Source organism: Terrapene carolina, unplaced genomic scaffold (genome assembly GCF_002925995.2).
Source record: "Terrapene carolina triunguis isolate 2854851 unplaced genomic scaffold, T_m_triunguis-2.0 Scaffold67, whole genome shotgun sequence".
NCBI classification, from domain to species: domain Eukaryota; kingdom Metazoa; phylum Chordata; order Testudines; family Emydidae; genus Terrapene; species Terrapene triunguis.
The window spans coordinates 18624225-18651518 of NW_020664418.1; the positions used below are offsets into that span (position 1 = coordinate 18624225).

The 27294-nt window shown below is 39.0% G+C and overlaps 1 protein-coding gene across 2 annotated transcripts in view; it reads right to left on the reverse strand.

The window, feature by feature from the left end:
- RAB8B (RAB8B, member RAS oncogene family) overlaps nucleotides 1-27294 on the reverse strand; it is a 42454-nt gene that overhangs the window by 8601 nt on the left and 6559 nt on the right. For both annotated transcript variants that reach the window (XM_024208686.3, XM_024208687.3), the window contains exons 2-6: nucleotides 11110-11170; nucleotides 5605-5665; nucleotides 4331-4408; nucleotides 3187-3276; nucleotides 928-993 (exon numbers count right to left, since the gene is read on the reverse strand). In XM_024208686.3, coding sequence (XP_024064454.1) covers nucleotides 928-993; nucleotides 3187-3276; nucleotides 4331-4408; nucleotides 5605-5665; nucleotides 11110-11170 — 356 coding nt within the window. The remainder of the gene's footprint in view (nucleotides 1-927; nucleotides 994-3186; nucleotides 3277-4330; nucleotides 4409-5604; nucleotides 5666-11109; nucleotides 11171-27294) is intronic.

A 27294-nucleotide genomic window follows, 5' to 3' on the forward strand; every position in this document is an offset into this window, starting at 1 on the left:
GGTGTGTTGTGAGCAAGACACGAGAAGTCATTCTTCCGCTCTACTCTGCTCTGGTTAGGCCTCAGCTGGAGTATTGTGTCCAGTTCTGGGCACCGCATTTCAAGAAAGATGTGGAGAAATTGGAGAGGGTCCAGAGAAGAGCAACAAGAATGATTAAAGGTCTTGAGAACATACCTATGAAGGAAGACTGAAAGAATTGGGTTTGTTTAGTTTGGAAAAGAGAAGACTGAGAGGGGACATGATAGCAGTTTTCAGGTATCTAAAAGGGTGTCATAAGGAGGAGGGAGAAAACTTGTTCACCTTAGCCTCTAAGGATAGAACAAGAAGCAATGGGCTTAAACTGCAGCAAGGGAGGTCTAGGTTGGACATTAGGAAAAAATTCCTAACTGTCAGGGTGGTTAAACACTGGAATAAATTGCCTAGGGAGGTTGTGGAATCTCCATCTCTGGAGATATTTAAGAGTAGGTTAGATAAATGTCTATCAGGGATGGTCTAGACAGTATTTGGTCCTGCCATGCGGGCAGGGGACTGGACTCGATGACCTCTCGAGGTCCCTTCCAGTCCTAGAATCTATGAATCTATAAAAAAAAAGTCTTTTCCAAAAACATGCACAATTTAAGTATCTAGACACCTTTTAGTTACTAGTAAGTGTACGACTATACTATCTGCAACATTAATAAAAAAAAGTCACTATTAACACCCATCTACAAATGTAGAAATATTACCAGAAGACATCTGGTGTTTTGGATGCTACAAAGACATACTCAAATAAAGCAAATTTGACAGCACATGAAGACACAGGAGCCAAGTGGTCAATACCACATTATGCATCAGGTCAGAAAAGTTAATAGTTAGAAATCACATTGCAAGCAACACTATGTAACAGTATTTAAGTTTTAAGACAAAAAAATGGAATTCCAATCTTACCTCTTCCACATTTATGCTGGATTTTGCACTTGTCTCCAGAAACTTGATTCCATAATCTATTGCTAACTGGAAGACAGGTTTTAAAAAGTTTTGATGTTTATTAATTAAATTTGCAAAGTGACAAGACATTTTTAGGTCAGCTAATAATGGAACAGTGGCTCCATTAAGGGTATAACCAAGTTTATATCATGATCCCAAATTTACTTTCTTTGTCCTGGAAAAATGTTAACATTTCCCTTTTACTGAAGAGCTGTATAGCATTTAATGAAGGACTAAATCAACAGTTGCTATAGAAGTTTGAATAGCTCCTACAGAAATTGAGAGAATAGCTTAAGGGTTTTCTGAACATGGTGGACCAGACCCTCTGCGGGTGTAAACTGATGTAGCTGCACTGAATTGTATCCCCACCACAGAATACTCCTAGAGGCAGATCTGGATGTAAATCTCGTCTATTCTGTAGCTTTTTTGAATTATTGTATGGAAATCACTCAAGTTAAATAGGACTTTTCCTATGGATATCAAAAGTTTAATTAAGAAAAAAAAAAGTCTTAATAGTAGTCTAAGACATTCGTATGCAGGTGTAGATAATCCTATCAGTGACCTGCTAGCCAGTATCATAATACTTGGATTGTGTAAACTATAATTTCATGTGTGCAGCCTTTTTTCTAAGGATCCTGAAGTAGAGTCCCAGAATGTCAAAAGAACTAACTTTACCCTTAATATGGCTACTTTAACGTATTCATAATTCACCATTGCAAAAAAGAGTCTGATTCAGAGAATGATCAACCACAATGCACTTAAATGACATCCTGATTATCATCCCTTTCAGGTTCCCTCAAAAGGGAAGAATTGTGTTATCATAGGGAAGGCCAACATTTAGAACATCTCACTTGAGACGAGTACTGAAGCTCAATTGGAGTCCATATATTAAGTACCATCTTAAAAAAAGGTTGACATCCTAGGATGTGTAGAAGGTTCTAAAGCATAAAGGAGTTCAAGACCCATTATTTTGTTTGGTGTTGCTAAAAGTAGAGTGTGACGGGTTGGATCACAGAAACCCCCTTGGGAGCTGCCACCTAATGTGCAAAGACTACCCCTGCTTTTGTTTTCCCTGCCAGCTCAGGATTCCAGCACCCTGTCTTGCTGAGCCAGGACACTCCCGTCTGCTCCAACACAGACCCAGGGTCTGAATCACTTGCCCCAAAGCTGCAAGTTTACCTGAAAACAGCTCACAGAAGTGTGCTTGTCTTTAGCACTCAGATGCCCAACTCCCAATGGGGTCTAAACCCAAATAAATCCGTTTTACCCTGCATAAAGCTTATGCAGGGCAAACTCAAATTGTTCGCCCTCTATAACACTGATAGAGAGATATGCACAGTTGTTTGCTCCCCCAGGTATTAATACATACTCTGAGTAAATTACTAAATAAAAAGTGATTTTATTAAATACAGAAAGTAGGATTTAAGTGGTTCCAAGTAGTAACAGACAGAACAAAGTAAGTCACCAAGCAAAATAAAATAAAATGCGCAAATCTATGTCTAATCAAACTGAATACAGATAATCTCACCCTCAGAGATGCTTCAGTAAGTTTTCTCTCAGGCTGGACACCTTCCAGGCCTGGGCACAATTCTTTCCCCTGGTACAGCTCTTGTTCCAGCTCAGGTGATAGCTAGGGGATTCTTCATGATGGCTCCTCTCCCCACTCTGTTCTCTTCCACCCCTTTATATATCTTTTGCATAAGGCGGGAATCCTTTGTCCCTCTGGGTTTCCACCCCCCCTCACTGGAAAAGCACCAGGTTAAAGATGGATTCCAGTTCAGGTGACATGATCACATGTCACTGCAAGACTTCATTACCCACTTGCCAGCACACACATATACAGGAAGACTCACAGGTAAACACAACCATCTGCAGATAATGGGAGTCATCAAGATTTCAAACCACCATTAATGGCCCACACTTTGCATAATTACAATAGGCCCTCAGAGTTATATTTCATATTTCTAGTTTCAGATACAAGAGTGGTACATTTATACAAATAGGATGATCACACTCAGTAGATTATAAGCTTTGTAATTATACCTTACAAGAGACCTTTTGCATGAAGCATATTCCAGTTACATTATATTCACTTCTTATTATGTTTTTATAAAACCATATAGACTGCACAACGTCACAGAGTAACAAGCATCATTAGGAACAGTAGATCAGAGAAAATATTATGCCTTTACTAAAGAATTTAGTAGTCCAAAAATTTACCTTCTCTCCTTTTTCTTTTGAGACCTGTCTCTTTTCATTCATATCACATTTATTACCCAAAATCATTCTTTCCACATCTGAAGAGGCATGCTGAAGGGAAAAATAAGCTCTTGTAAAAGCAGCATAGAGTTAAAGATAAATCTTCACCTATCAGAAACAGATCTACACATTAGACAATAAGAACTCGCTCTAATAAAACCCTAATAAGGGCATCAGTGGGGAAAGAGAAGAATAAACTTTTTGAAAGGCTTAATAAAGTATTTTTCTTAATTTTGAATGTCTAGGGTATCAGCACGTAGATGCCTTGCTTGACTTCAAAATGAAGTTATTAAAACAAGACTGATGTTTACTGGCTTGCAAAGTGGTCACAAATTGCCTGATTAATCACTGTGCTTCCATTCTTGACTAGAGTGGAAGGCTTTTCTAACCCGTCACCAGTGACCAGTCTGATGTGATGGTATAAGAAATCTCCTTGAGATAGTCCCTTCTTTGCAAGGTCCAATAGTCAAATGTAACCAGAGAATGGTGGCAGGTTTCTTTTTTTGAGCGCAAGTAGAATAAATTTCTGTCACCACCAGATTAAGCCTTATTTTGCTTGGATCTAATGCTCAAGGCTTCCTATTCCCAATTTGTCTAGCACTGCCTTCAGATTCAAGTATGGTCAATGTATTTGCTATTCAAATAACTTACAAGGTGAGGGGAAACGAACACACAACTGAAGTTTAACATAAGACCAAAGGCAAAATTTGAACCACCAGGTATTGAATGTACACAAGCAGGTAAATCTACACTTAACACTACTCTGGTAGTGTTAAGCATTTCTCAACTTCACCAAGAGATACTGAAAATAGTTCTCCTTCTCGTCTCTTCAAAGCAAAGGTTAAGCTAAAGGCACTCATTGGAAGCAAGCGGTTTTGAAATCCTTGCTCTGCATGATCGTTTTTGAATGAAAGTCTCTAACTTTCCTCTTTCCAGCCCATGGTAAACCAGAAAGCCACCCTGTGCTCTGGTTTACATCCATTTTAACTTGGCTACGCATATACACCCCTCTGTTGAAAGAAAATAAAATTGCTCGGATGTTGGTCATTGCTTTGGAGAAGTTTGAGAATATCAACAGATGCAGCTTATTTTCCTAATCACCTACCTCTTCTATGTTCCTTATCCAGTTTTTAATGTTGTCAAAAGACTTCTCATTTGTGATGTCATATACCAGCATAATTCCCTGTGGGTGAAAACGAAAACAAAAAAAAGCTAATCTTAATATTAGTTTAGATTTGATGTACACATTGCTTGTTTGTGGTTAAAACTCCTAAAATGTAAGTAAGCCACATGTACCTTTATAATTAACAGCCCTTTCTGAAGACTTTATATGATCTCACTTAGAATACATTTTGAATGGTCTTGACCCAATATATATCCATTAATTGTCACCTATTTTTTTTAAACATAGCATAATTATGCTCTTAATATTAAGTTAAAACTAGCTAAACTATGATCAGCAAGAATTTGTAAATTCTATAACTAAAAGGCAGCCAGCAGTCGGTCTTACTAGAAAGAAAAATTGTGATCACCATAAAGTAATCATGACCTGATATCCTGTTTGTCTTAAGTAAGCCATGTTTACAACAAGTATTTCAGTGTTCATTATGCATCACCCCACCTCTCAAAGGGCCTAGGAACAGCTTTTGTAAGATTCTGCTTGCCTGGGGCAAGTAGCTCTACTTAACAAATGAGTAGAGTTTTACAGCAAGGCTGATGCTGAATGCTGTCAAAGCAAGTCTGCTCTTCCATAGCTGTATGTATGCATCTCCCTAGAATATGGTGGCAGTAAAGTAAGTAAAACCAGACAACAACTGCATTAATGCCTGACCTAGGATGTCTCCGTCATGGTATGTGGTGAATAGCTCTGTCACATATAGTGTGTCAAAATGTAAGTTACTATTCAGAAGTCAAATAGTTGACTAACTAGAATCAGTAGCAGTTGCACTAGAGACAGTTTATATACTTGATCATGTCTGAATCTAGCTGCTGCATTCTAGAGCTGCTGAAGGGGACACAGCAGGTAAACCAACTCAGTCAAATTCACTTTTAATATTAGCAGACATATCACCTATCCTGCTATCACTTGAAACAAGGAAAGTGTTGTGACTGTATAAAAACAAGTTTCTCAAACAAAACTTGGTGAATTAAGCCTCTTATGTCCACAGAGAGATTGTGACTATATACAAGATGGAGGGGCAGAAAACTGGAGAACAAGACTTCACAAAAACAGCAATGGCCCTGAAATAATCTGTTATCCCCTACCTTTGAGTTATAATTTCTCTCTAGCAAGACACCTTGAACCCTTTAAACTTAAGGAAGCAAACTAATTATGATTTTAGTCACACTTGAACAGATACACTCTGAACACTCACTCACCATGGCTCCTCTGTAGTATGCTGTTGTGATTGTGCGGAATCTCTCCTGACCTGCTGTATCCCTAGAATTTGGTGAAAACAGACACTTGTTTGTTTATTGTTTTTAAACCTTGTTTTCACTACTTTCAGAGTTCATAAAAAACAAAAAGGTAATGAATGTGTTGATACTCCTGGATATTAAGAAAAGTACCCTTTAAAAGTTAAATAAGTATATCTTTCTCCTTTGCGCTCAAAAAGGTACCAACAACCCACTATACTAAGATTGATATTTACGAGGGGAAACAGAGTGGATAAAAAAAAAATCAATGATTTTAAAAAAAAAATGATTTTTTTTATTTAAACCGGATTTTTTTGATAAAATGCTTTTTGAGGAAAACACTTCTCTAAAGATAGTTTTAATTAAGATACATTATAGCTCAAAGATATCTCATCATGGAATAGGGATTATAAATTCTAATTCTGTAATATGCGACAATATATTCATGTAATATTTAAGAAAAGTTGTATAAATGAGTTCCAATAGTTCATGGATTAGGGACCCAATCTTATGGGGTTCCAGGGGCTTCTGTATAGATTATTTACATTGATCTTTCTATCTACCCATGGGACTCAGTGCTCAGTCTAGAAGATACCATCAGAGATTCTTAGTTTTGCAGTTCTCAAACTGTGGATTTATGTCTCCAGAGATAACATGCTTGTTAACAGCAAAAAAATATTTTAACTAAATATATAGAGGTGAGAAATAACAGACCTCAACCCTATTGTCCCTCTGCAAATTTGTATACACAGAGTCAATCCTTTACCTCTCTCTAAAGGTGCAAAGTTTCTTCTACTCATTGAACTTTTTGATTGTTGGGGGCGGAATAGATCTGGACAAGAAGAAGTCTGGAGATAAATGTGAGAAAGGAGGGACAGGCAGTAGAAACAAAAGCGAAACTGTTTGAGCAGCATATTCCAGAAGTCTTGAGGTCTTTCTGAGTGTAGCCTTCATTGATTTGAAATCTACCATACCATTCTCTCACTAGAAGGGAAGACTGATAATGGCAGCAATCCGTAAGAGAGACCCAGTTTGGGAATATTTTAATGAAGTTCCTCTACCTGTGGGTAAGACAGGCATGCGTGCAAAATGCAAACAGTGCAACAAAGAAATGCAAGGCCAGTTGCCCGAATGAAACAACATCATGAGAAGTGTTCCTTCTCAGGAGGAAGCTGTGATGAAGATGATGAAAGGAACATGTCTGAACATGCGGGATATTCAGGTTGGCAATTTTTTTTATTTCATACTTCTTTCTTAAGGACTGCCTGTCTTCCTTCTGGACTATTCTTGAATTCTCATGTTTGAGCAAAAAATATAGTTGTTACTCTATGGTACTATCATTTTAGATGAAGTTATGATAAAAAATAAATAGTTGAAATAGGCAGATCTTCCTTTTACAATTTCACCTTTAAAGTAGTACTAAGTAATACTAAATGAGCAGTATGGTAATAATAATTAAATAACTGCATTGACTTATTTTGTTTAGGAGAATCCATCCTCAACATACAGGATTCTGAAGACTATCCACATTCAAGATCACCATCATTTTCTATAGTTTCAGAGTTATCTGCCAATAATAGTGTTTCAGTCACATCATGTACATCACATAGCCACAGTATATCACCTGTAGCAAAAAGAAAAAAAAAATCTCCATTATCCAGAAACAACCATAGATAAGTTTGTGATAAGAACCAGCAGATTACAAAAAGGGGTAATTGATGAAAAAATTGCCCGGTTTGTTTATGCAACAAACTCTCCTTTCCATATGATTGAGAACCCACACTTCATTAACATGATTCAGTCATTAAGACCAGGATACAGTCCACCCAACAGAGCAGATGTCACAAGCAAATTCCTGGATAAAGTGTATGAAAGAGAAATTGAGCAGTGTGCAAAAGGTCTAGAGGGTGAAATTGTTAACCTGAGTCTTGATGGGTGGAGCAATGTCCACAATGATCCTGTTCTATGTGCTTGTGTAAAAACAGAAGAAGGGAATGTCTTCCTTACAGAATCAATTGATACATCAGGAAATGTACACACAGCAGAATATTTACAAGAAGTAGCAGTAAAAGCTATAACAAACTGGAAAAAAAAATCAAATGTCTAGTACGCAGCTTGGTCACAGACAATGCTGCAAATGTATCCAAGATAATAAATTATTTAGAGGAGAGTGAAGAGAGTCCCAAGCTAATAACATACGGTTGCAGTGCTCATTTGATGCACCTCCTAGCCAAAGACTTCAGTGTTCAGGAAATAAAGGCTAATGTTGTAGAAATTGCAAAATACTTCTGTAACAACCACTTTGCAGCAGCTGCTCTGAAAAAAGTGGGAGAAACCAAGCTAACTCTCCCACAAGATGTACGACGGAACTCAGTAGTGGGCTGTTTTGAGCACTATATCAAGAACTGGCCCAATCTGATGACCGTGCATGAACAAAATCGTGAAAAAAATAGATGGCACTGTCACAGCCAAAGTTCTCAACATTGGGCTTAAGAGAAATATTGAACACATCCCGAGGACCCTGAAGCCTATTTCTGTAGCCTTGACCAAAATGCAGGGAAATAGCTGTTTTATTGCTGACGCTGTTGAAATTTGGAAGGAACTGAGAGATCTTAAAAAGAGAAATATGCAATGACAGAGTTAAATTACAAGCATTAAAAAAAACAAATGGGACAAGCACTTATCTCCAGCTTTCAGAGTAGCAGCCGTGTTAGTCTGTATCCGCAAAAACAGGAGTACTTGTGGCACATTAGAGACTAACATTTATTTGAGCATAAGCTTTCGTGAGCTACAGCCCACTTCATCGGATGCATAGAATGGAACATATAGTGTGGAGATATATATACACACACATACAGAGAACATGAAAAGGTGGGAGTTGTCCTACCAACTCTAAGAGGCTACTTAATTAAGAGAAAAAACTTTTGTAGTGAAGCTCATTTTCTTGCAAATATTCTCAATACTCGGTACCAGGGTCAAACCTTAACTGCTGAAGAAGAGGAATTGGCTATGACATGGACATCCAGCAATCATCCCTCCATAATGCCAACTATAATAAACTTCAGAGCTAAGGGTGAACCGTTCAAGAAATCTATGTTTGCTGATGTTTTAAAGAAAGTCACACCAGTAAACTGGTGGAAGTCACTTAAGCACTTGGATTCAGAGACTGTTGAAGTGATAATCTCACTTTTAACGGCAGAAGAAGCTACTGCCGGTGTAGCAAGAATATTTTCTTCCTTTGGACTAATTCATTCCAAATTGAGAAATCCTGTGGGACCTGAAAAAGCAGGAAAGCTTGTTTTTCTTTTTCAGATTATGAACAAACAGGAAAATGAAGGTGAAGACGACTGTGTTAGCTGCAAAAGCCAATATTTTAAGTTTCTCGTGTTGACCTGGCTATCATAGTTGATTTAATTTTTGTTCTGTTTTTTTTTAATTCATTTAACTATTTTAGTTAAAAACAAATTTTAACAAAAAAACCCACCTAATTTAAAAAACTTGACTGTTTACATTCAAAAATTCATATGCCTGTTTTGTTAAAAATATGTGTTTGCTGTTGAAGAAAAGAATACATGATGTTGTTGTTTTAGTTAAATAAAACAATTTACATGTCTGTCTGGTGATGTTCTCCTCCTAAGACAGCATGGCAAGAAAAGCCTACAAATATTAATGATTAGCCTGTTGAATTAGAGACAGTTCACCTCCCAATGATTTCATAAATATCTGCTTCAATTACCTTTAGCAAATGAAATAACCAATCATTCATTTTCTGATATAGCTGTAAAACTAATCTGAAAAGTTTTCAAAATAAATCACTTAAAAAAAGTATCATGTGTACCTTCTGAAAATGAAACCTACATCTATCTCCGAATTGTGAAGAATATGTATTAAGGTTATAACAACCAACAAGAATGCACTTTTATGTAGAAAGCCATGATTAAATCGAGTCTTCCTGACTAGTGATTTAAATCAATTTGATTTAAAATCAAATCCACCCTGGGAAATAGTAAAAGGATAAATCAAATGTTCAGTTAAGAAACTGACACAGCATCAGTCAACTGAGACTCAGTACTGCATGGCCCTGTTTACAGAAACAAGTGTAAGCAATTCTTCTGAGGCAGTTTTTATACATTTTAGCCCTGTATTAAACAAAAAAGTATGCCCCAAGAAGTCATTAAAAACAAATATAGGATAGGATAATTTCATTCACAGTTAAGTATTAGGACCAACCACCATAGGATAGCAGTCAGTAAAGTATCTTGGATGCTGCTTCAAAGAACCTGGCCATCTGAGGATAAGACCAATTCTGACTAGTGAGATCAGGAAGTGTATGAATGTCAATTGCATCCAGAGACAGCTAAATCCCAGATGTCTGTGGAAGTCTGCTGGCTGATTTCTCAACACTGTATGGATATGGATAACAGTTGGATACCAACAGATAAAAGAAGGTTTAGCTATTTAGTGATGATGATTTTTGATTACATGCAAATGTTAAACCGGTGATACTCAGAAATCAGTGTTTCAGGAGCTAAAATTAGCCATCAACATTACCCAAGAGAGAGACACAGTAGTGTGAATTCACTGTTTCATTTTCTATACTACTATATATTTATATTATTCTCACAGAAAATAAGTTAACTAATTACATTATCAACTTGCATTAAGTTAACAACATAGTAAAAGCATCCTGACTGGTTAATAATTAAAATCACACAGTGTTCTAATATCATGTGCCGCAAAGAGCCACAGGCAACACATTAAAAAGCCACTTGCGGCTCACAAGCCTCAGTCTGAGTATCATGGTGTTAAACCAAGTGTCAGAAAGGGCTCATTCCAGCCTTGCCCCCCTTAAAATATCTCAGCAAGCACCTGATATTTTAAGTGGGGAAAAACTGTTGTAGCATTTAGCAGGGATCATCTGTTAGAAGTCTGCCTGCACCCATCTGAGAATTCCCTGTGATGGCAGGAGACCAACACTGGTGGACACCAGTCTTTCCTTCCCCCCAACCCAAGAACATTTGACAATCCTCATTTCCTATTATGCAATCTGACTGTAGGCACCAATACATTAAACATCCATCCAACACAAATTAGATTAAAAAAAAACTAGCAGCTCTCACTGCTTAGTCTATGATGATGCAGTTAGGATCTCTCTTGCCTCTGGAGTAGCAAAACCCTTTAAATGCAGTTTTAACAACTTCCCTTTTTATCAGGAGCTGTCATAGTCATAACTAAAGACAACTGACTCAATGTGTTCGCACACGCACAAATGCTATGAGAACCTTTGCTCCAAGAACACGGTGGCAGATAGCTATCGTGCTGGAGCTTACCACAAGTTTTACAGCTTCTCCATCACTATCATACCGTACTGCCCATGAGTAATTTAACCTGACTGAAAACTTATTTTATTTAATTGTATTAACTGTATTATTTTTTTTTAAATTGTATTAATTGTATTGTAATACTTACCATATTTGTAGCTTAATTTTCTTTCCATCTAGTTCTATTGTTCTGATTTTAAAATCAATTCCTGGCAGAGAGAAACATATATTAAGTTTAATGACAAAAGGAAATAAATATTCAATTTGCTATTGATTGCTCTGAAATAAAGTACAGATCATGATAGGGAAGCAGTAAAGATTCTGAAGCTGTTGCTCTCAAAATTACTCTGCTGAATTTGTACAGAAAACCAGACACTGAAGTTAATGGTGCTATGCTAGTTTACACCAGTTCAAGATCTTTCTACTTATTTATACTGTAGGACCAAAGCTTTCAGAAATAGCCACTAATTTTGGGTGCCCAATTAGAAAGGCCCAACTGTCAGAAGTTCTGACTACCCTGAAGTTTAACCAAAGACCATGGGAGTCCTGGGTGCTCAACGCCTCTGAAAAATTAGGCCTTACAGTACCTCAAACTGGCCTTCTAATATTAGTGGCTACTTTAGAATGAAATAAGCCCAAACTTTCAAATCAGAAGCTGCAGTAGAGGGGAAGGGCACTTCATAGCCAAACAAAAGGAAAGTGTTACTCTTATCTGCAGACCAGATATATAGGCTGGTCCATAAATGAGGCCTACTGCAATAGATCATGGATCACACACACACACACACACTATATATATATATATATATATATATATATAAAAGCACTCAAGGCTCACTTTTCAAAATTTTACCCCAAGTCTTGTTTTCTAACTTAAGTCAATCTCACAAATGTAGTAAGGAAATGCTACATGTTAGTTCTGTAGTTACAAAAATAAATAAGTTGCATACACTATGAGTAAAACTGGCAGTAAAACTCCTATATAACTTATGGGTAGAATTTTCAAGATCACCTATTAGAGTCTGAGAATGTAATCATGAAAACAACGGACCTAGGCGTTAAGACCATGATTTCCAAACTGATTTGGGCATCTTGGTTTTTGATGTCCAACCTGATAACTTAAGATAGCTTGATTTTTCTGATAGCACCAAGCACCCATCATTTGTAAGTCAGAACCCTTTAAAGTCTGCTACAGTCCCTAGATTACCAATCCATTTTGAAAATCATTGCCCGATTTCTTTTCCTAAATAAATTACCAACATTTAATCATGGTCTATGATCCACATAGATTTTCCTCTGATATACATTTGACAATAGCCATTTCATGGACAACTACATTTAGTGAAGAAAATTCTGTTTCTAGCATCAAGGGCTTATATACAGCTAAAAACAGGAAGTGACGGGATTTTTTATATTGCAATTGAATTTGAAGATGACATCACTTGAATTTTGACTTACACACTCAGGGAGGTGGAAACATTTTGATTTAGTGAAGATGCCACCAAATTTCAGCTGTTCAATATCAGATGTAATGAAATGAGGATATGAAATTTAAAGCAACACTAGTTTGTAAGAATGTATGTTGTCACTACAAACACCACATTAATATTTTGATACTGCATGAACATAATGTAATGACTCTAGCTATAGTCAACTCCAGATATTTTTTATTATTCATGATTCATTAACAAGTTTCAAAGTTATTGAGAATTAGATTAGTTCATGAACTTCATTTTTATATCAATTTAGTGGGGCATTCCTGTTACTGATTTTCGTGTCCTTACGAGTTACGCCCAAGATTACTATAACTGAAATTAGAAAAGATATATATTTTCACTTAACATTTGACAGCACTGTGCGTCCTGCACCCGGTTAGTTTCTATAATCAGAGTCTCTTGTTTATTGGAGAGGTGTGTGTTTACAGCAACAGTAGAGAGGAAAAAATGTTAAAAATATGAATGGATTTTTAAAAAATTCAAAGTTTCTACATTTGGAAACATTCTGAATGCCATTGCAAAGCCCTTCACAGATGCTAGAATTTAAATTTAATGTTTTTACTAAAACTGAAGACAAATGCAATATCCACTTCTCTTCTAAAAAATTGCTGTTGTCCATAATATTTTAAGTCAGAGGGTTTTAAGAGTTCCTTATTCATCATCTCTAGGCCTGAAGTTTTAATGCTAATTATAAAAACTGTTATGCAAAGAAAAAAAGGTTCTGAAACTAGTGTGGTTTAAAATCATTAGTTCATAATGCACAAGAAACAAAGACCACACCAACAAGAGCTGAGTTTAAGACATTTCAAATAAAACCCCAGAAGGGGCAGGTTTCCTGAGGAATGGGCATATGTTATATGCTCAAACCAAGCACACTGTGTGCCCAGATCCACTCTGGTGAACACTGGCTATTCTCTTATGGTTAGTATTTTCCCCATGTACTACGAAAAGATTTATACAACCATAATCTGACCTACTCTAAAACTCAGGATTTCTTGGCACAAAACAGCTCTACAGAATAAAAAAAAAAACCCACACATGTTAAATGTATCTGCACTGAAAGTGAAAAATGTTAATAATCTAAAAACAAGGAACAGGTAGTGAGAAAAACCATGAGCCTCACAGTTACAATGAAAAGTACATAAAGAAAATCAAATAAGTGACTGCAGCATTCTGAGAGGCTTAAGTGAACTAGACACTGACATTTCTTTTGTTCTTCACTACAGTAACAGGAAGTGGTGAGCTGCACCCATTTAGCGCCGATCTAGTGACATGTGCTACCACTTCCTGCTGTATACACTGCATGGCTAAGCATGTGCAGCACTTTGGTTACTGAAGTCAGGTTATGGTATAACATATCGCTGAGGCTCTAACAACATTCATAGGTTGACATACCAACTTGTAAAAAGCCATTTTCATTTCAGTAACATAGCAGATTTTCACACACACACACACACACACACACACACACACACACGTTTCCATCCACTGGAAATAAAAAACCTCTTTGGAAGATTCCCTACACTTTTTTAAACTGTAACCAGAGATAAACAAAGCAATGCTGCAACTGAAAGGGGCCACATAACTGCTTCAGCTCTAAAATACAATATGTAATGTTACACAGCCTTGAAGGAAAAACATGTTTGGATATACACATGCCACTGCTCTGCTGGGTGATCTTGGGCAAGTCTTCACCTCCAGGCCTGTTTTTCTCCTTCTATCAAATAGGGTTAATGATCTTTGGAAAGTGCTTTGAGATTGGCAGATGAAGAATTCCATCAGAGCTAGGCATATCAACTTTTCCTGTAGAACAGGGTATTTATTGCAGGAATAATAAGCTCCCTACCACACAGGCCAGCCAAAACTTAACTAGAAGAAAATCCAACACATCTGGACAAGCAGAAGCCTTTCAGATTTGGAGCAGAGAAGAGTGAGGATTGATATTACTTTGGGATTCCATGCCATCATATTTACCCCAAGTAGGGGATTAGAAGAGTAGATATCTTGATCCACTGGGCCCAAGTTCAGCTAGAGGTTTCAGGCAATGTGGTAACATCCCTTTCCTTCCTTTGGGGAATTATACAAGATTTGGGGGCCTGATTGACTTTGATAGCATCATGCTGAATCACAGATATATTTCCACTCAGCATCTGTCAAACACAATGATGTGGATGGAATTGAGCTAGGCACATTGGAGAGACCATGACTATGAGAGCCTTGCTGACATGGTGGACGTGGGGCTTAGGGAGCACTGTACAAGGTCTTGCCCTCTAGTAGATAGAACCTGTGGATCTTGTGGTCTTTCGGTTTTGGCACATGAATAAGTTGGGATGGTCACATGACCTGTCTGGCAAGCCATATTAGGAGGATGTAGATACAAGTCTAAAACTATCAAAACCTCAGACATCTTAGCCAAAAAGAGAGTAATCAAATCAGTTACTCTAGGGCACTTTAACCAACTAAGTATTTCCCAGTACAATTGATTGCGTATCAGAAATCAGCATACAACTTCTTCTCACCAATGCTGGTATAATACTTGAGCACCTATTTAGCTATAATACCCAACAAACAGTTAGCAGAAAAGTTTGTTAAAAACCAAAAAATTCCACTGCTTCAATTATTAATTGAGAAAGCTTCCCTCTAGTTGAGGTCTTTCAAGGAAGATCTATCAAAAACACAGGGAAAGTTAAAACCCCCAACTGCCATACTGAAGAAGCCTTTCAGGCCTTCTTACTCCATCAAAGTCAAACAAGGGGGTACAATTCTTTTTCCTTTGCAGTTTATCTTTAAAGAAGTTGTGTAATGCTTTCAATGGGGGTTAGGCAGTGAAACAAAAACAGCCAGCCTCAATCCAACTCTTTCTATTCAATAAGTTAATCGGAGTGGAGAAGGCTTTGTATTGATTTGTCATTACTATTACATGAAAGATAACTCTTAAGTGCTAGTCAAATCCTATCATTGGGAGAATGCAACCCCTTAAATGACAAAGGCTGAACTCTTGTTTCACTTGATACTGCAGACACACTCCAAGTACAATAGACCAGGTCTACACTATAAACTTACTAGTATAGTAATGTCATTTGGGGTATGATTTTTATGACTTATAGCAACAAAAGCCCTAATGAAGGTGTAGTTATTACCTCAGCATAAAAGTGCTTGTGCCAGTATAGCTTATTTCACTCAGGGAATGAGTTTAAGCTGCAGGTACAGCCGGCAAACCTTTTCTAGGTTAGCACCTGCCTTAGATCTGCACGCAGCAAGAGGAACTGCAGGAGCCCAGTCCTCAAGTAATCAAAAAGAAAAATCAGATGAAGTTCACACCCCCCCTCCAGCAAAGTCACAGGGGGAGCAACATGCAACATTTGGAGTTGTACATTTGTGTGGATCAAAGCTAACTATCTAGTAGCTCATGCTAATATTTCATACAGTTCACCATTAGCATCACAGCAGCCGGAGCATATCCTGTGAAAACGCCACATCAGTTTTCAGTCTGCTCTTTACTCAAGCTGATTTAATCCTTAGTTTCCTATTTCAACAAATCTACAGAGTATTCACATTTAGTAATCACACATTTACTATTTGGTGCAGTCTTTATAGGAAGTCAGTAGTCAGGAAATTAAACCTTCAGATGGGTGCAGTTTCCCTGCATCATTGTCATGGTGTATGCTGACCTACACTCTACACAGTGTAAACAGTCACAATGCTTCCCATTACTAGCAGTGGGATACATGCCCAGTAAACTCCTAGCACCTAATGTGTTAGAGATTTAAAGACCCAATACTTACTTCTTGGCAAGTTGATGTAGCAGAAACAAGTGTCCATATAACTGCCAACCATCTGCATGGAAGTAGTGAGGAACCAGTTTTTGATTTACTGATTAAATACTCAAGGCTCAACTACTGCACAGTGCTTGCTCAGAATCCTAGTATACAGCAAAATTGTAAATGGTGGAATATGACATAGCTATTTACAGAGTGGTAACTATTTCCAAGCTGCCTGGTCAGAAAGGACTATGAAAGCATCCTTCGTTTAAGAGAAATAAAAGCCTTGGACAGTGACAACCAATAGCATATCTGAACTACAGCATATGTGAGGATGGCATTTTATTTGTTTTTGGATGAGGACCTCAACTGCATAAACACACACAGCCACTGTTGTGGAAAGGAAAGGGAAGTTAGGTTAAATATCTACCAAGTCCTGTTATTAGCAGTTTGCCATGAACTGCTAGTGCCTCTGGGTACAGCTTTTATGGGATGCTCCTGTGAACTCCAGCTGCAGCAACAGCAGTTCCAGTCAAGTAGCTAGTGTAACTCAATATATTGCTGTTCCATAATAGGTGTATCATGGAACACTTAGGATGGCCATCATGGCTAGGCTAGAAACTCAGTTAAGAACTTCCCTTTGGGATTTCCACAGATTTACAATGTGTAGGTTTAGTGCTGAATTAAATATAGTTTCTACATCCCTTGCACAGCTAACATTAGAAGTTGGTTATGGACTTCATATCATTGCTTCTCCAAGTAAAATCCATTAGATCTTTGTGCATGGTATGTACATATAAATGCAACCATGGCCTTTTAAATAGGCAGTTAGACAATTCTATTGGGATTCTTGTTATACATTCTCACCAGACCATTCTCTCCTTATTTTTCTGAAAATGTCAATGGAAAGAGACTATAGACCAGAAAAACCAAGAGGATTTTTCAGTGGGAGTTTCCCCAGTATGAAGGGCAGCAATGCTCTACTGCCTATTACCAGAGAATATGGGCTGCAATAAAATGGGAAATTACAAGAGGGGAACGGAGTCTCAAAATAGAAAGCTGCCTTCCCCTTTAAGGGATGTGACAGCACTAGGATCTAAGTCCACACAGCAGCCTCCAAGTTAACATTGTTTCACCTCTAAGGTGTCTCTGGTCTTTGTATAGTCTTGCCCTCAAGTGTGTGTTTTGTTTTTTAGGACAGGGTTGAGAGGGCAGAGGAAGACAAGGCTTGCGGTCTCCTGTTAATAAACAGGACAAGCAGTCACTTTTGGGCCACCCAGAGGAACACAACAGGAGGAGAAACTGAAGTAACAGCAAACAAGGGATACCTACACCAGCAAGTTTACTGAATGGTTCTGATTTCCTGTTTAACAAGAGGAGAAATATCCACTGCTGTTTGACTGGAAGGCAGCAAGCCTTGAGTGATTTTTTTAAAAAGCTGTACAATCTCCTGAACATACAAGATTTCCTTACCACTTAGATCAGGGGTCTCAAACTCAATTTACCTTAGGGCCAGTGCAAGTCCTCAAATCCTCCTAGAGGGCCAATGTCACTCATGCCGCCCAGAACCCGCCCCCCAAAAACTCCATCCCCCACCTGCCTAAGGCTTTGGGACGGAGTTTGGCTCGGGGAGGAGGTCTGGGGTAGGGGATTGGGGTGCAGGCTCTGGGAGGGAGTTTGGGGGCAGGAGGGAGTGTGTGGGAAGGGGGTGCAGGCTCTGGGAGGGAATTTGGGGGCAGGATGGGGTATGTGGGGAGGGAGTGCAGGTCTGGGAGGGGGTCGAGGGTGCGACGCTTACCTGGGGCTCCAAGGCGGGGCAGGCTGGGCGGCCTCCGCGCACTTCTGCCCCCAGGCACCGCCCCAGCAGCGTCCCATTGGCCGCAGGGGTGCTCAGGGCGGGGGCAGCACGTGGAGGCACAGCCCTGCCCCGCCCCTGGGCTGCAGGGAGGGGCTGGCATCCACTGGAGCGAGCGAGCAAGCACACGCCGCTATGCTGCTGGGGCCCCTGAGGGGGAGCGCCCGGGGGCGGCAGGTGGGACCCAAGGGAGAGACCCAGCCCCAAAACTGCTGGAGCCCCGCAGGCCACATTGGGGAGGCTCGTGGGCCACCGGGAGTTTGAGACTTAGATCCTTGCCAAAGAGTCCCATTTTATTTGTATAGGGTACAAATGAAGGCTTCAGACAGAATTTGGGCTCTAGTGAGTTGCACTTCCATTCAACACTGGAAGTTTTCACTTAATTTTAAGTTTCAAGTATTTGCACTTTAAGTCAGCATATTTTTACTGGGGAGCGGGGGGGAAGAGAACATGCTGCAACTAGCATAGCTGTCTTGTGTTCCTTTGGCTCTTGTAAGCAGAGTGAAATTTATAAAAAAATTGTTAGAGCTCTTCAGGAGAGCAAGATTGTTAGCTTGTTGTATGGGCCTGCTCAGAACCAGAGCACAGTATGAGAAAAGGTACATGCACACTCAAACACAGCACCCTGAAGGGTTCTACCCCCAGCTTTTGTATGGCATCAAGTTACAGCTGAAGAACTCTACCACTTGTAGTACAATACTGGCAATGTAAAAATTAAACAACTTTTAAGGTAGACCTCTAAGGAAATTAGCTGGGAAGAGGTCTACTGAGGATCTATCAACCTACTACAGTGGCAGTGATAGACGAAATCCACAAACTGGTTTCTAAGTCAGCTGTTCAAAGATAATCAATTATGTTCTCTTCCCACCCCTCACTTTTGAGCTCCCAATAGATTGGAGACAGAATATTGATGTAGAATTCCTGATGAAAAAATACTTTGATATATGCTCATTACAGGTTTTGCCTTTTGGTGACAGCAAGCAATTGTTAGATGTGCACATAAATCAGTGCTATTCAGCAGTAATACTAGTGATAGTTTAGATTCTTCTGAAAGTCAGAATATGTTCACAATACAGTTAATATGTTTTTGCTGATTCTTAAGTGGGCAGGTTTGAATTCTGCAAGACTATAGCACACTCCAAGATATTACTAAAGCATGAATCTCAGAACAAACTGCTGCCAGTGACATTTGCTTTTAATTATACTTTGAAGAGTTGCAAGTAAGCAATGCTAAACCCTAAGCAGATTCTAATTTACATGCCTTGTTCAGTGCATGAGTACTAATCATGTGCAGATGTATTTACACGATTATATGCACATACGAGTCTTTTGGGAGACAGTTGAAAAGTTCTAATACCTTCCAATCAGATTCCAAGCACCAGACAGCCAGTTGTGTTGCTCTCTGGACAACAAGATATTCAAGAACTCATTACTTGCTACATGCACTCCTCACACCATTTCTGAAGAGTTGAGGATGTATGCTTCATTCCCTTAAGGGGAAACCTGTAGGTAAAGAGTACATGCCTGCTCCAATTTAGACTCTTTGAAGCAGATATACATTATCCCTAGTTTTGAGACATTCCTAGAAGCATCAACTAAGTTGCATTAAAAGGAAAGTTTTAGGGAACATCTTACTCTGCCTCATTATCAGACACAAGATATACTGGGCCTATAAAATAAAAAAAAGATGGTACCTCACAAAAATTGCATTTATATTAGATCCTCCTAACAGGGCTTTGAGTAATGAAGTGGTATGTAAGAAAGCTACAGCATGGGAGGCATGGTCAGAGTATAACAGTGAGGGTGGAGTGCACTTGCAACATCTTAGCATCATACAGTGCTGAATGCAAAAGAGCGAAGTCTAATAATTTTGAACTTTAACATTTGGGTTTACTCCCAAACATCTGCAAGACATTTGAGACACAAATGCAACCAGTTATTCAGCCTTTTGAAAGTTAGGGACCCATGTTTTTGGTGGGTTTTTTTTTTCTTGTGTTTTGTTTTAAAAGAATAGTTGTTACTTCCATACTCTGGAGGACTCAGTAAAATGCTCTTTAAATGACAATCAGCACTAGTCAGCCAAGAGCAACTCTAGGCACTCCCTCCCCTTCATCTCACTTGGATCTTGGGCAGCAAGAAAGTCAGGACAAAAACTCTGGTTTCCCACATGATGGTACATGGAGCAGCTACCACCTAGCCAACACAAGAGAGGCCCGATGAAGCTGATATTTCAAGAGCCCTGATCATGGCCATGGTTCAATGCCTTGAACCCCTCAGTGGAATAGTTTTTCATGAGGGCAGCCTACCTCCCATTCAGCCATATTTATCTCACCTTGCAAGATACTATAAAACCCTCCACTTCAAGGAGAAAAAGGTTAAAGGTGGAGTAGGGGGAGACATAAAATAGTTATAGTTGAGACCAAGTTAGATAAGATGACAAAGAATGCAAGAATGTGTATGTAGAATATGAAAAGATTTCCTACTCTGAAACACTTGAGACTCATTAACCACATCAGACCAATGCTTACAATGGAGTAAAGCTAGCTCTAGCTTCCTCTAGCACCTGTCTCCTTGGCTAAGAGAAGCTATCCTACTATGGTTTGAAAAAGGAAATAATTATCTTCAGTGAAGGGAAGTGACATACTTTCTGTGTTAAGTCTATAACCATCAGTACAGAACTAGGATTTTCCCCTAAGGTATACTTGGAAACTGTTAGTCTTTTACATGTCAGTGACCTACACCATAAACAGGTCAGAATACCATGATCTCAAATCTAGTGTTCAGTGGACTGTCTCATGGTTCAGCTTCTTATTTACATCAGTGATCCTGTCAGGACCACTGCCAAAAGGAATGCATGTACCAAGTGTTCTACTATGAGGAACAGGAGAGGCCCACCTAGAACCAAAGTCAGTTTCCAAGCAAGGAGCACAGCCAGGGAAACCTCCCCAAAAGGTCTTTTTGCAGAAAGCAGAGCTCACACTCCATACCTTGGAGTGACCTTTGCACTAAATAATTTGAGACACTGAAAGCAAGCTGAGTCCAGCTTTTAAATTGCAAGCCACAATGGCAGTAGGAACTTTCATTTGGTTGTAACTTTGTTCGACATGAGTCAAAGTTCACTGTCCCCCTTCAGCAACACTTTTAAAAACATGTTTTAGGGTAAAGATGGTTTAACAAACATGGACAGAATAGAAGTTTCATATGAAAAAACAGGATTTCTGGCCTCTGAACCACTCCCCATAGGGTAGGTCCACACTACCCTCCCGATTCGGCGGGTAGAGATCGATCTTCTGGGATCGATTTATCGCGTCTCATCTGGACGCGATAAATCGATCCCAGAAGCGCTCCCCCGTCGACTGCGGAACTCCTGCTCGCTGAGAGGAGGAAGTGCTGTCGACAGGGGAGCTTGCCTGCGCCGCATGGACCCGCAGTAAGTAAACTTAGTTCGATCTAGGAAACGTCAACTTCAGCTACGCTATTCTCGTAGCTGAAGTTGCGTTTCCTAGATCGATCCCCCGCCCCAGTGTGGACCAGCCCATAGTATCTGCAACCAAGACACTGCAACATTATGCTAGTGCATTATAAAAGAAAAAGCAGCTAGTCTGTTTTCACTGTCTATTTTCATGAGCAAAACAGAGTAAGCAATCAGCAACTGGAGAAGTCATCTCAGCCTGAAATTTTTATGTTGTAATAATTTAAGAAAGCATTAGCAACAAATAAGTGTTTGCTTGTTTTGGGTGTATTGTTTTTAGCTCAATACCCTTTAAGATGGCATCACTAACTTAATCATTTAGAGAAGTAGTCCCTACAAATGCAACATGCAATTTTCAAAAGACATTCCAAAGTCAATCAGCTTGCTTCAAACAGTTAATGTATTGTTCAAAAAGAATCATGCATGCAAGTGACCTCTCATTAAAATGTATGAAGATTCCACTCTGAGAAAAGCCCATTGCGTAAGCAGGATGGCATGCAGCACATGAAATTTTAGGTCTTGAGCATAGGACACTGGACTTGAAGTTTAGTTCTGTAGAAAGTAACTTTCGCTTCAGAGAAACTTTAAAGCTTTCTGAATCAAGGATTTAACCACATCCTTTAGTGGGCATGACAACAAGAACTGGCCTCTTGCATCAGAATGGCATATATTGGACCCCAAGTCACCAGTTAGTTTGAGACTCCTCCCTCTAAGCCAGCTGAAGTCAGGATCACTGCAGAGATAGCAGCCTGCCTTTTATTTTTTTAGGCAAGTACTCAAGTAGAATTGCTCCGAAGCAACTTTTGGTAACAGAATTGCTTGGAAGTCCAGTCCACTCTTCCTATTCCCTCTTCTGCTTCCTCCCTCACCAGTAAAGTGACACATTTAAAAAGCACAGGCTAAAAGTCATTTTGAAAAGCTGTTTTCTTTGCCTATGGTTTCAGTGGTAGCCGTGTTAGTCTGTATCAGCGAAAAAAGAAAAAAAGAAAAAACGAGGAGTCCTTGTTAATTGATTTATCTCATTAGATTGACTTAACACTTGGTAAAGCAACCCACATCCTTTCATGTATTTATACCTGCTCCTGTATCTTTTACTTCATACATCTGATAAAGTGGGTTCTAGCCCACAAAAGCTTATGCCCAAATAAATGTGTTAGTCTCTAAGGTGTCACAAGGACTCCTTGTTTTCTTTGCCTATGTTACCCACACGGTTTCTGATTATTACAATCTAAAATTAATTCTTCAACATTTATATTTTTTACTCAGTTGGGAGGATGAAGACAGCATAATGTTTCAGCTTTATCTAGTTAATTTCACTTCTGGATCTCATATTCTCCTACCAAGTTGCAGAGTTTGCAAACGCTGCAGGGGAATGTTTAGAGACTATTTCCATGGGAACTTTAGTTTCACAGTAACAATCCTGCCTATGTCTGGTTCTGAGTTGTTAGGTTTTAGTTTTAAATAACTCACTGAAGCAGGTAGATGAGGGCAATATAAAGAGAAGAACCATCCAAACCATCTATAGGCTTAGCTGAGGTTATAAAGTATGTCAAATTGAGGGTATGAAAATCTTATTCTATATCCCACATTTGTAAAGGTCAAGCTCTTGTCTAAGAAATATATGAAAACATATACAGTCATATAAGAAAACATATTGATAGATTCCTGACAAGAGGAATTTAGAGGCTTGCAGTGTTCAGTGCATAGCCATGATTAGTACATACCAATGAAAAGTTTTAAGAGGGCTTTTAATAAGGCTCAAATAAAATTAGGACCTCAGAAGACAAAATGCTACCCGAAAAGAGGCCAAAGGTTCATCACGTATTGTAATTAGACTTGTGATATTAAAGTGATCCTGGAACACCACAGGTGGTACAACAAAATCGTTAAACTGGTTACAGACAGCCCCCCAACCTGAAGCAAATACGCACCAGCAACTACACACCACACAACAAAAACACTAAACCAGGAACCAATCCCTGCAACAAACCCCGTTGCCAACTCTGTCTGCATATCTATTCAAGAGACACCATCATAGGACCTAACCGCATCAGCCGCACCATCAGGGGCTTGTTTACCTGCACATCTACCAATGTGATATATGCCATCATGTGCCAGCAATGCCCCTCTGCCATGTACATTGGCCAAACCAGACAGTCTCTATGCAAAAGACTAAATGGACACAAATCAGACATCAGGAATTATAACATTCAAAAACCAGTAGGAGAACACTTCAATCTCTCTGGACACTCAATAACAGACTTAAAAGTGGCAATTCTTCAACAAAAGAACTTCAAAAACAGATTCCAACAAGAAACTGCAGAACTGGAATTAATTTGCAAACTGGACACCATCAAATTAGGTCTGAATAAAGACTGGGAGTGGATGGGTCACTACAAAAACTAATTTCCCTCTGCTGATACTCACACCTTCTTGTCAACTGTTTGAAATGGGACACCTTGATTATGTTGGCCTCATTAGCACTACAAAAGTGATTTTTCCTCCCTTGGTATTCACCCCTTCTTGTCAACTGTTGAGAATAAGCCACTTCCACATTAATTGAATTGGCTCATTAGCACTGGTCCCCCACTTGGTAAGGCAACTCCCATCTTTCATTGTGCTGTGTATTTATACCTGCCTACTGTATTTTCCACTCCATGCATCTGATGAAGTGGGCTTTAGCCCACGAAAGCTTATTCCCAAAAGGATAAAAGAGACATCCACAATTTGGAGCCAGCTAATATGTGAAGATGTTCAGAGGAAACATCATCCCTTTTACGTTTCAGTATCACATTGAACAAGCTATTGCTCTGGTTTATCTTCAGATAATGTGAATGATCATCAGTAGGGCTCTAAAAGTTTACCTGACAACTGTAACCCAAAGACAAAGCCTGCAAGTCAGGGTGAAAGATACCCATGTCACCAAATCTCTTGAAGTTTAAAGGAATAAGCCTGTTTGAAAATGTATTACAATTAAATACAGTACTTAATTAGCTCTAACAGCTTTTTAAAGGAGTAGCTCCATTTTTCACTGCATCTCCAAGAGCTGAACATTTCACTGGAAACTTTAGCTGAGCCCTGTGCTCATCAGAGCGTCCTACTAGGGTGTACAAATAAACCGTTCATGTAAAAAAAGCAAAGCCATACAACCCAGCTGTTGGGAATCACATCAGGATTGACCTTGGAGACTACAGGTGAAATCCTGCTTTATTGAAGTCAATGGAAGTTAAGTTATGGAGCCAGGGTTTCACCACTTTTCTTTTGTAGCCTTCAGCTAATCAGTGTGAGAATTTTATAGCCTTCCAACCCCTTTTGGCAGGAAGACGACATTTTCTAATCCCTACCACCAATGGAAACACTTCGTTCTTGCGAGAAGTTTGTGCAAGGCACGTCTGCTACTTTACCACTCCCCCATGGCCTCCATTTTTGGGTACTAACCCCCAATGAATATCAAATCCTGCATCTTTACCTTGCTCAGATCTTGCCAAAGCCACAACAGACTGAAACTGGCAACAGTGAAACTGGTAAGAGTGAAGTCAACAGCAATGGATTCCCAATAACAGTTAAGAACATAAGAATGGTCATACGGAGTCAGAGCAATGGTCTATCTAGCCTAGTTTCCTGTCTTCTGAAAACAGTGGCCAGTGCCAGATGCTTCAGAGGGAAAGAGATCCATCCATCCCCTGTCATTCAGTCCCAGCTTTTAGCAGTCAGAGATTTAGGAACACCCAAAGCATGGGATTGCATCCCTGACCCTCTTGGCTAATAGCCAATCTAATTTTTTCTTAACCCACTAATACTTTTTAGCCTTCACAACATCCTCTGGCAACGAGTTCCACACGTTGACTCTGCATTGTGAGAAGGAGTACTTTCTAATGTTTGTTTTAAACTTGCTGCCTACTAATTTCATTGGGTGACCCCTGGTTGCTATGTTATATGGATGGGTAAATTCCTTATTCACTTTCTCCACAACATTCATGATTTTATAGACCTCTCTTTTCTAAGCTAAATAGTCCCAGTCTTTTTAATCTCTCCTCATATGGCAGCTATTCCATACCCCTAATCATTTCTGATGCCATTCTCTGTACTTTTTCCTATTCTAATATACCTTTTTTGAGATGGGATGACCGGAGCTGCATGTATAATGCATGTATTATGATATTTTCTGTGTTATCTATCCCTTTCCTAATGGGTTCCTAACATTCTGTTAGCATTTTGCCTGCTGATACACATTCAGCAACTAATACCAGTCATTTTATATTCTGCTGTTTCAACTTGGGAGAAACAAAGGAGCGAACTTTACAACTATGGGAGTTTTTTTGTTTTAAATTGAGATCTGATTGTATAGAATTTGACAGCTGTTCATGAAAGCTTCCTACAGGCCATTATGCAACAGGGTTATCTGTTGTTAGAAAGCTCTAGGGAAAAACAAATACATACACACACCCCAGGACCACAAAGTCCCTTACTACATCCTCCAAGGACAAGAAAGAACCCCTTCCAATGTGAGGATTTTGGTTTTTTGATTTTGAGTTCAAAGTCAAGAAGCTAAAATGAATGAGGCTCAACTCTATATTCACACACAAGCTTTACACTCATGTAACTTCTTAGAAATAAGAAGAAATAAATAGAAATACTCCCAATTTACCCCAAGTGAGAACTCATCTTTACAAACAGGATAATTTAATCTAACACTGAAACGTTTTGAAGATAAAAGTGACAGTTTGTCCTTGGATGCTTCAACGGGAAATTTTAGATGTTTACGTAAACAAAGTTAATTTGTACTGCAATCTCAAAGATTAAAATCAAGCAATACCTCACTTTAAACACAGAATGTGTTCTTCACCATGTGAATCACAGTATGAACTTCAGCCAACTTTTAAAAAAGAAAGCCAGGTCAAGACAAATACCACCACTAAAAAGATAGCTTAAAGTGACAAACTGCAGAACTGTTATTTTCAACTCTTATTAAAACAGGAACAAGACTGTTAAGGAGCCTAGATAATAGTAATCACTTTTTTAAATGCTTTACAATACTTTCCTGATAGCATATGCTAACAAACTACAAGTTTCACATTTGTTCCTAAATTCATTAAGTGTTAATCTATTCTTAAACAAAAATTGTTTATTCAGAGCAGGCTACCAACACTGCTTCAATCTGCCCCTCTGTTGGTCAAATAATCAGGCAATATATAACCAAGACAGCTCCATCTGCCAGTTAAAAGTGGGGATGAAACAGTTAGACATCTGTCATGTTATTTCAGGGTAACACGCAAAGACAAAGCAGCAATATCATTTTTAATACAAACCAAGCAATTTCACTCACATTGATTTGCTCTTATTGTAGAGCACAGAAAGTATAAGTAGTGTCATTTTAATAATAAAAAGGGTTGCAACCTAAGATGTCCCCTGTACTGATTAATGTACAATGTGGAACATTCAAAGCTGAAGTGAAAATACTATGTACCTCAATCTGTTTATTCACCTATAATGTACACAGAAGATTGTTTCTCTTGACCAAGAGAAGTCTCCTAACACAGTGCCATCTTTCCTGCGTACTCAGGCCTCACATTTGTCTCTGAAGCTTCCTCTTGCCACATATTTGCCTATTACCACCCCAGTAATGTTGTTTGATTCTCCCAAGCAAGCCTTCACCTCCTCACACTTTGACCTGTCTTCAAGTCCCACTCCTCAGGACTCCTGCCCACACAGCCCACTAATGCAAAGCAGCACCACCTTGTCACCCCCT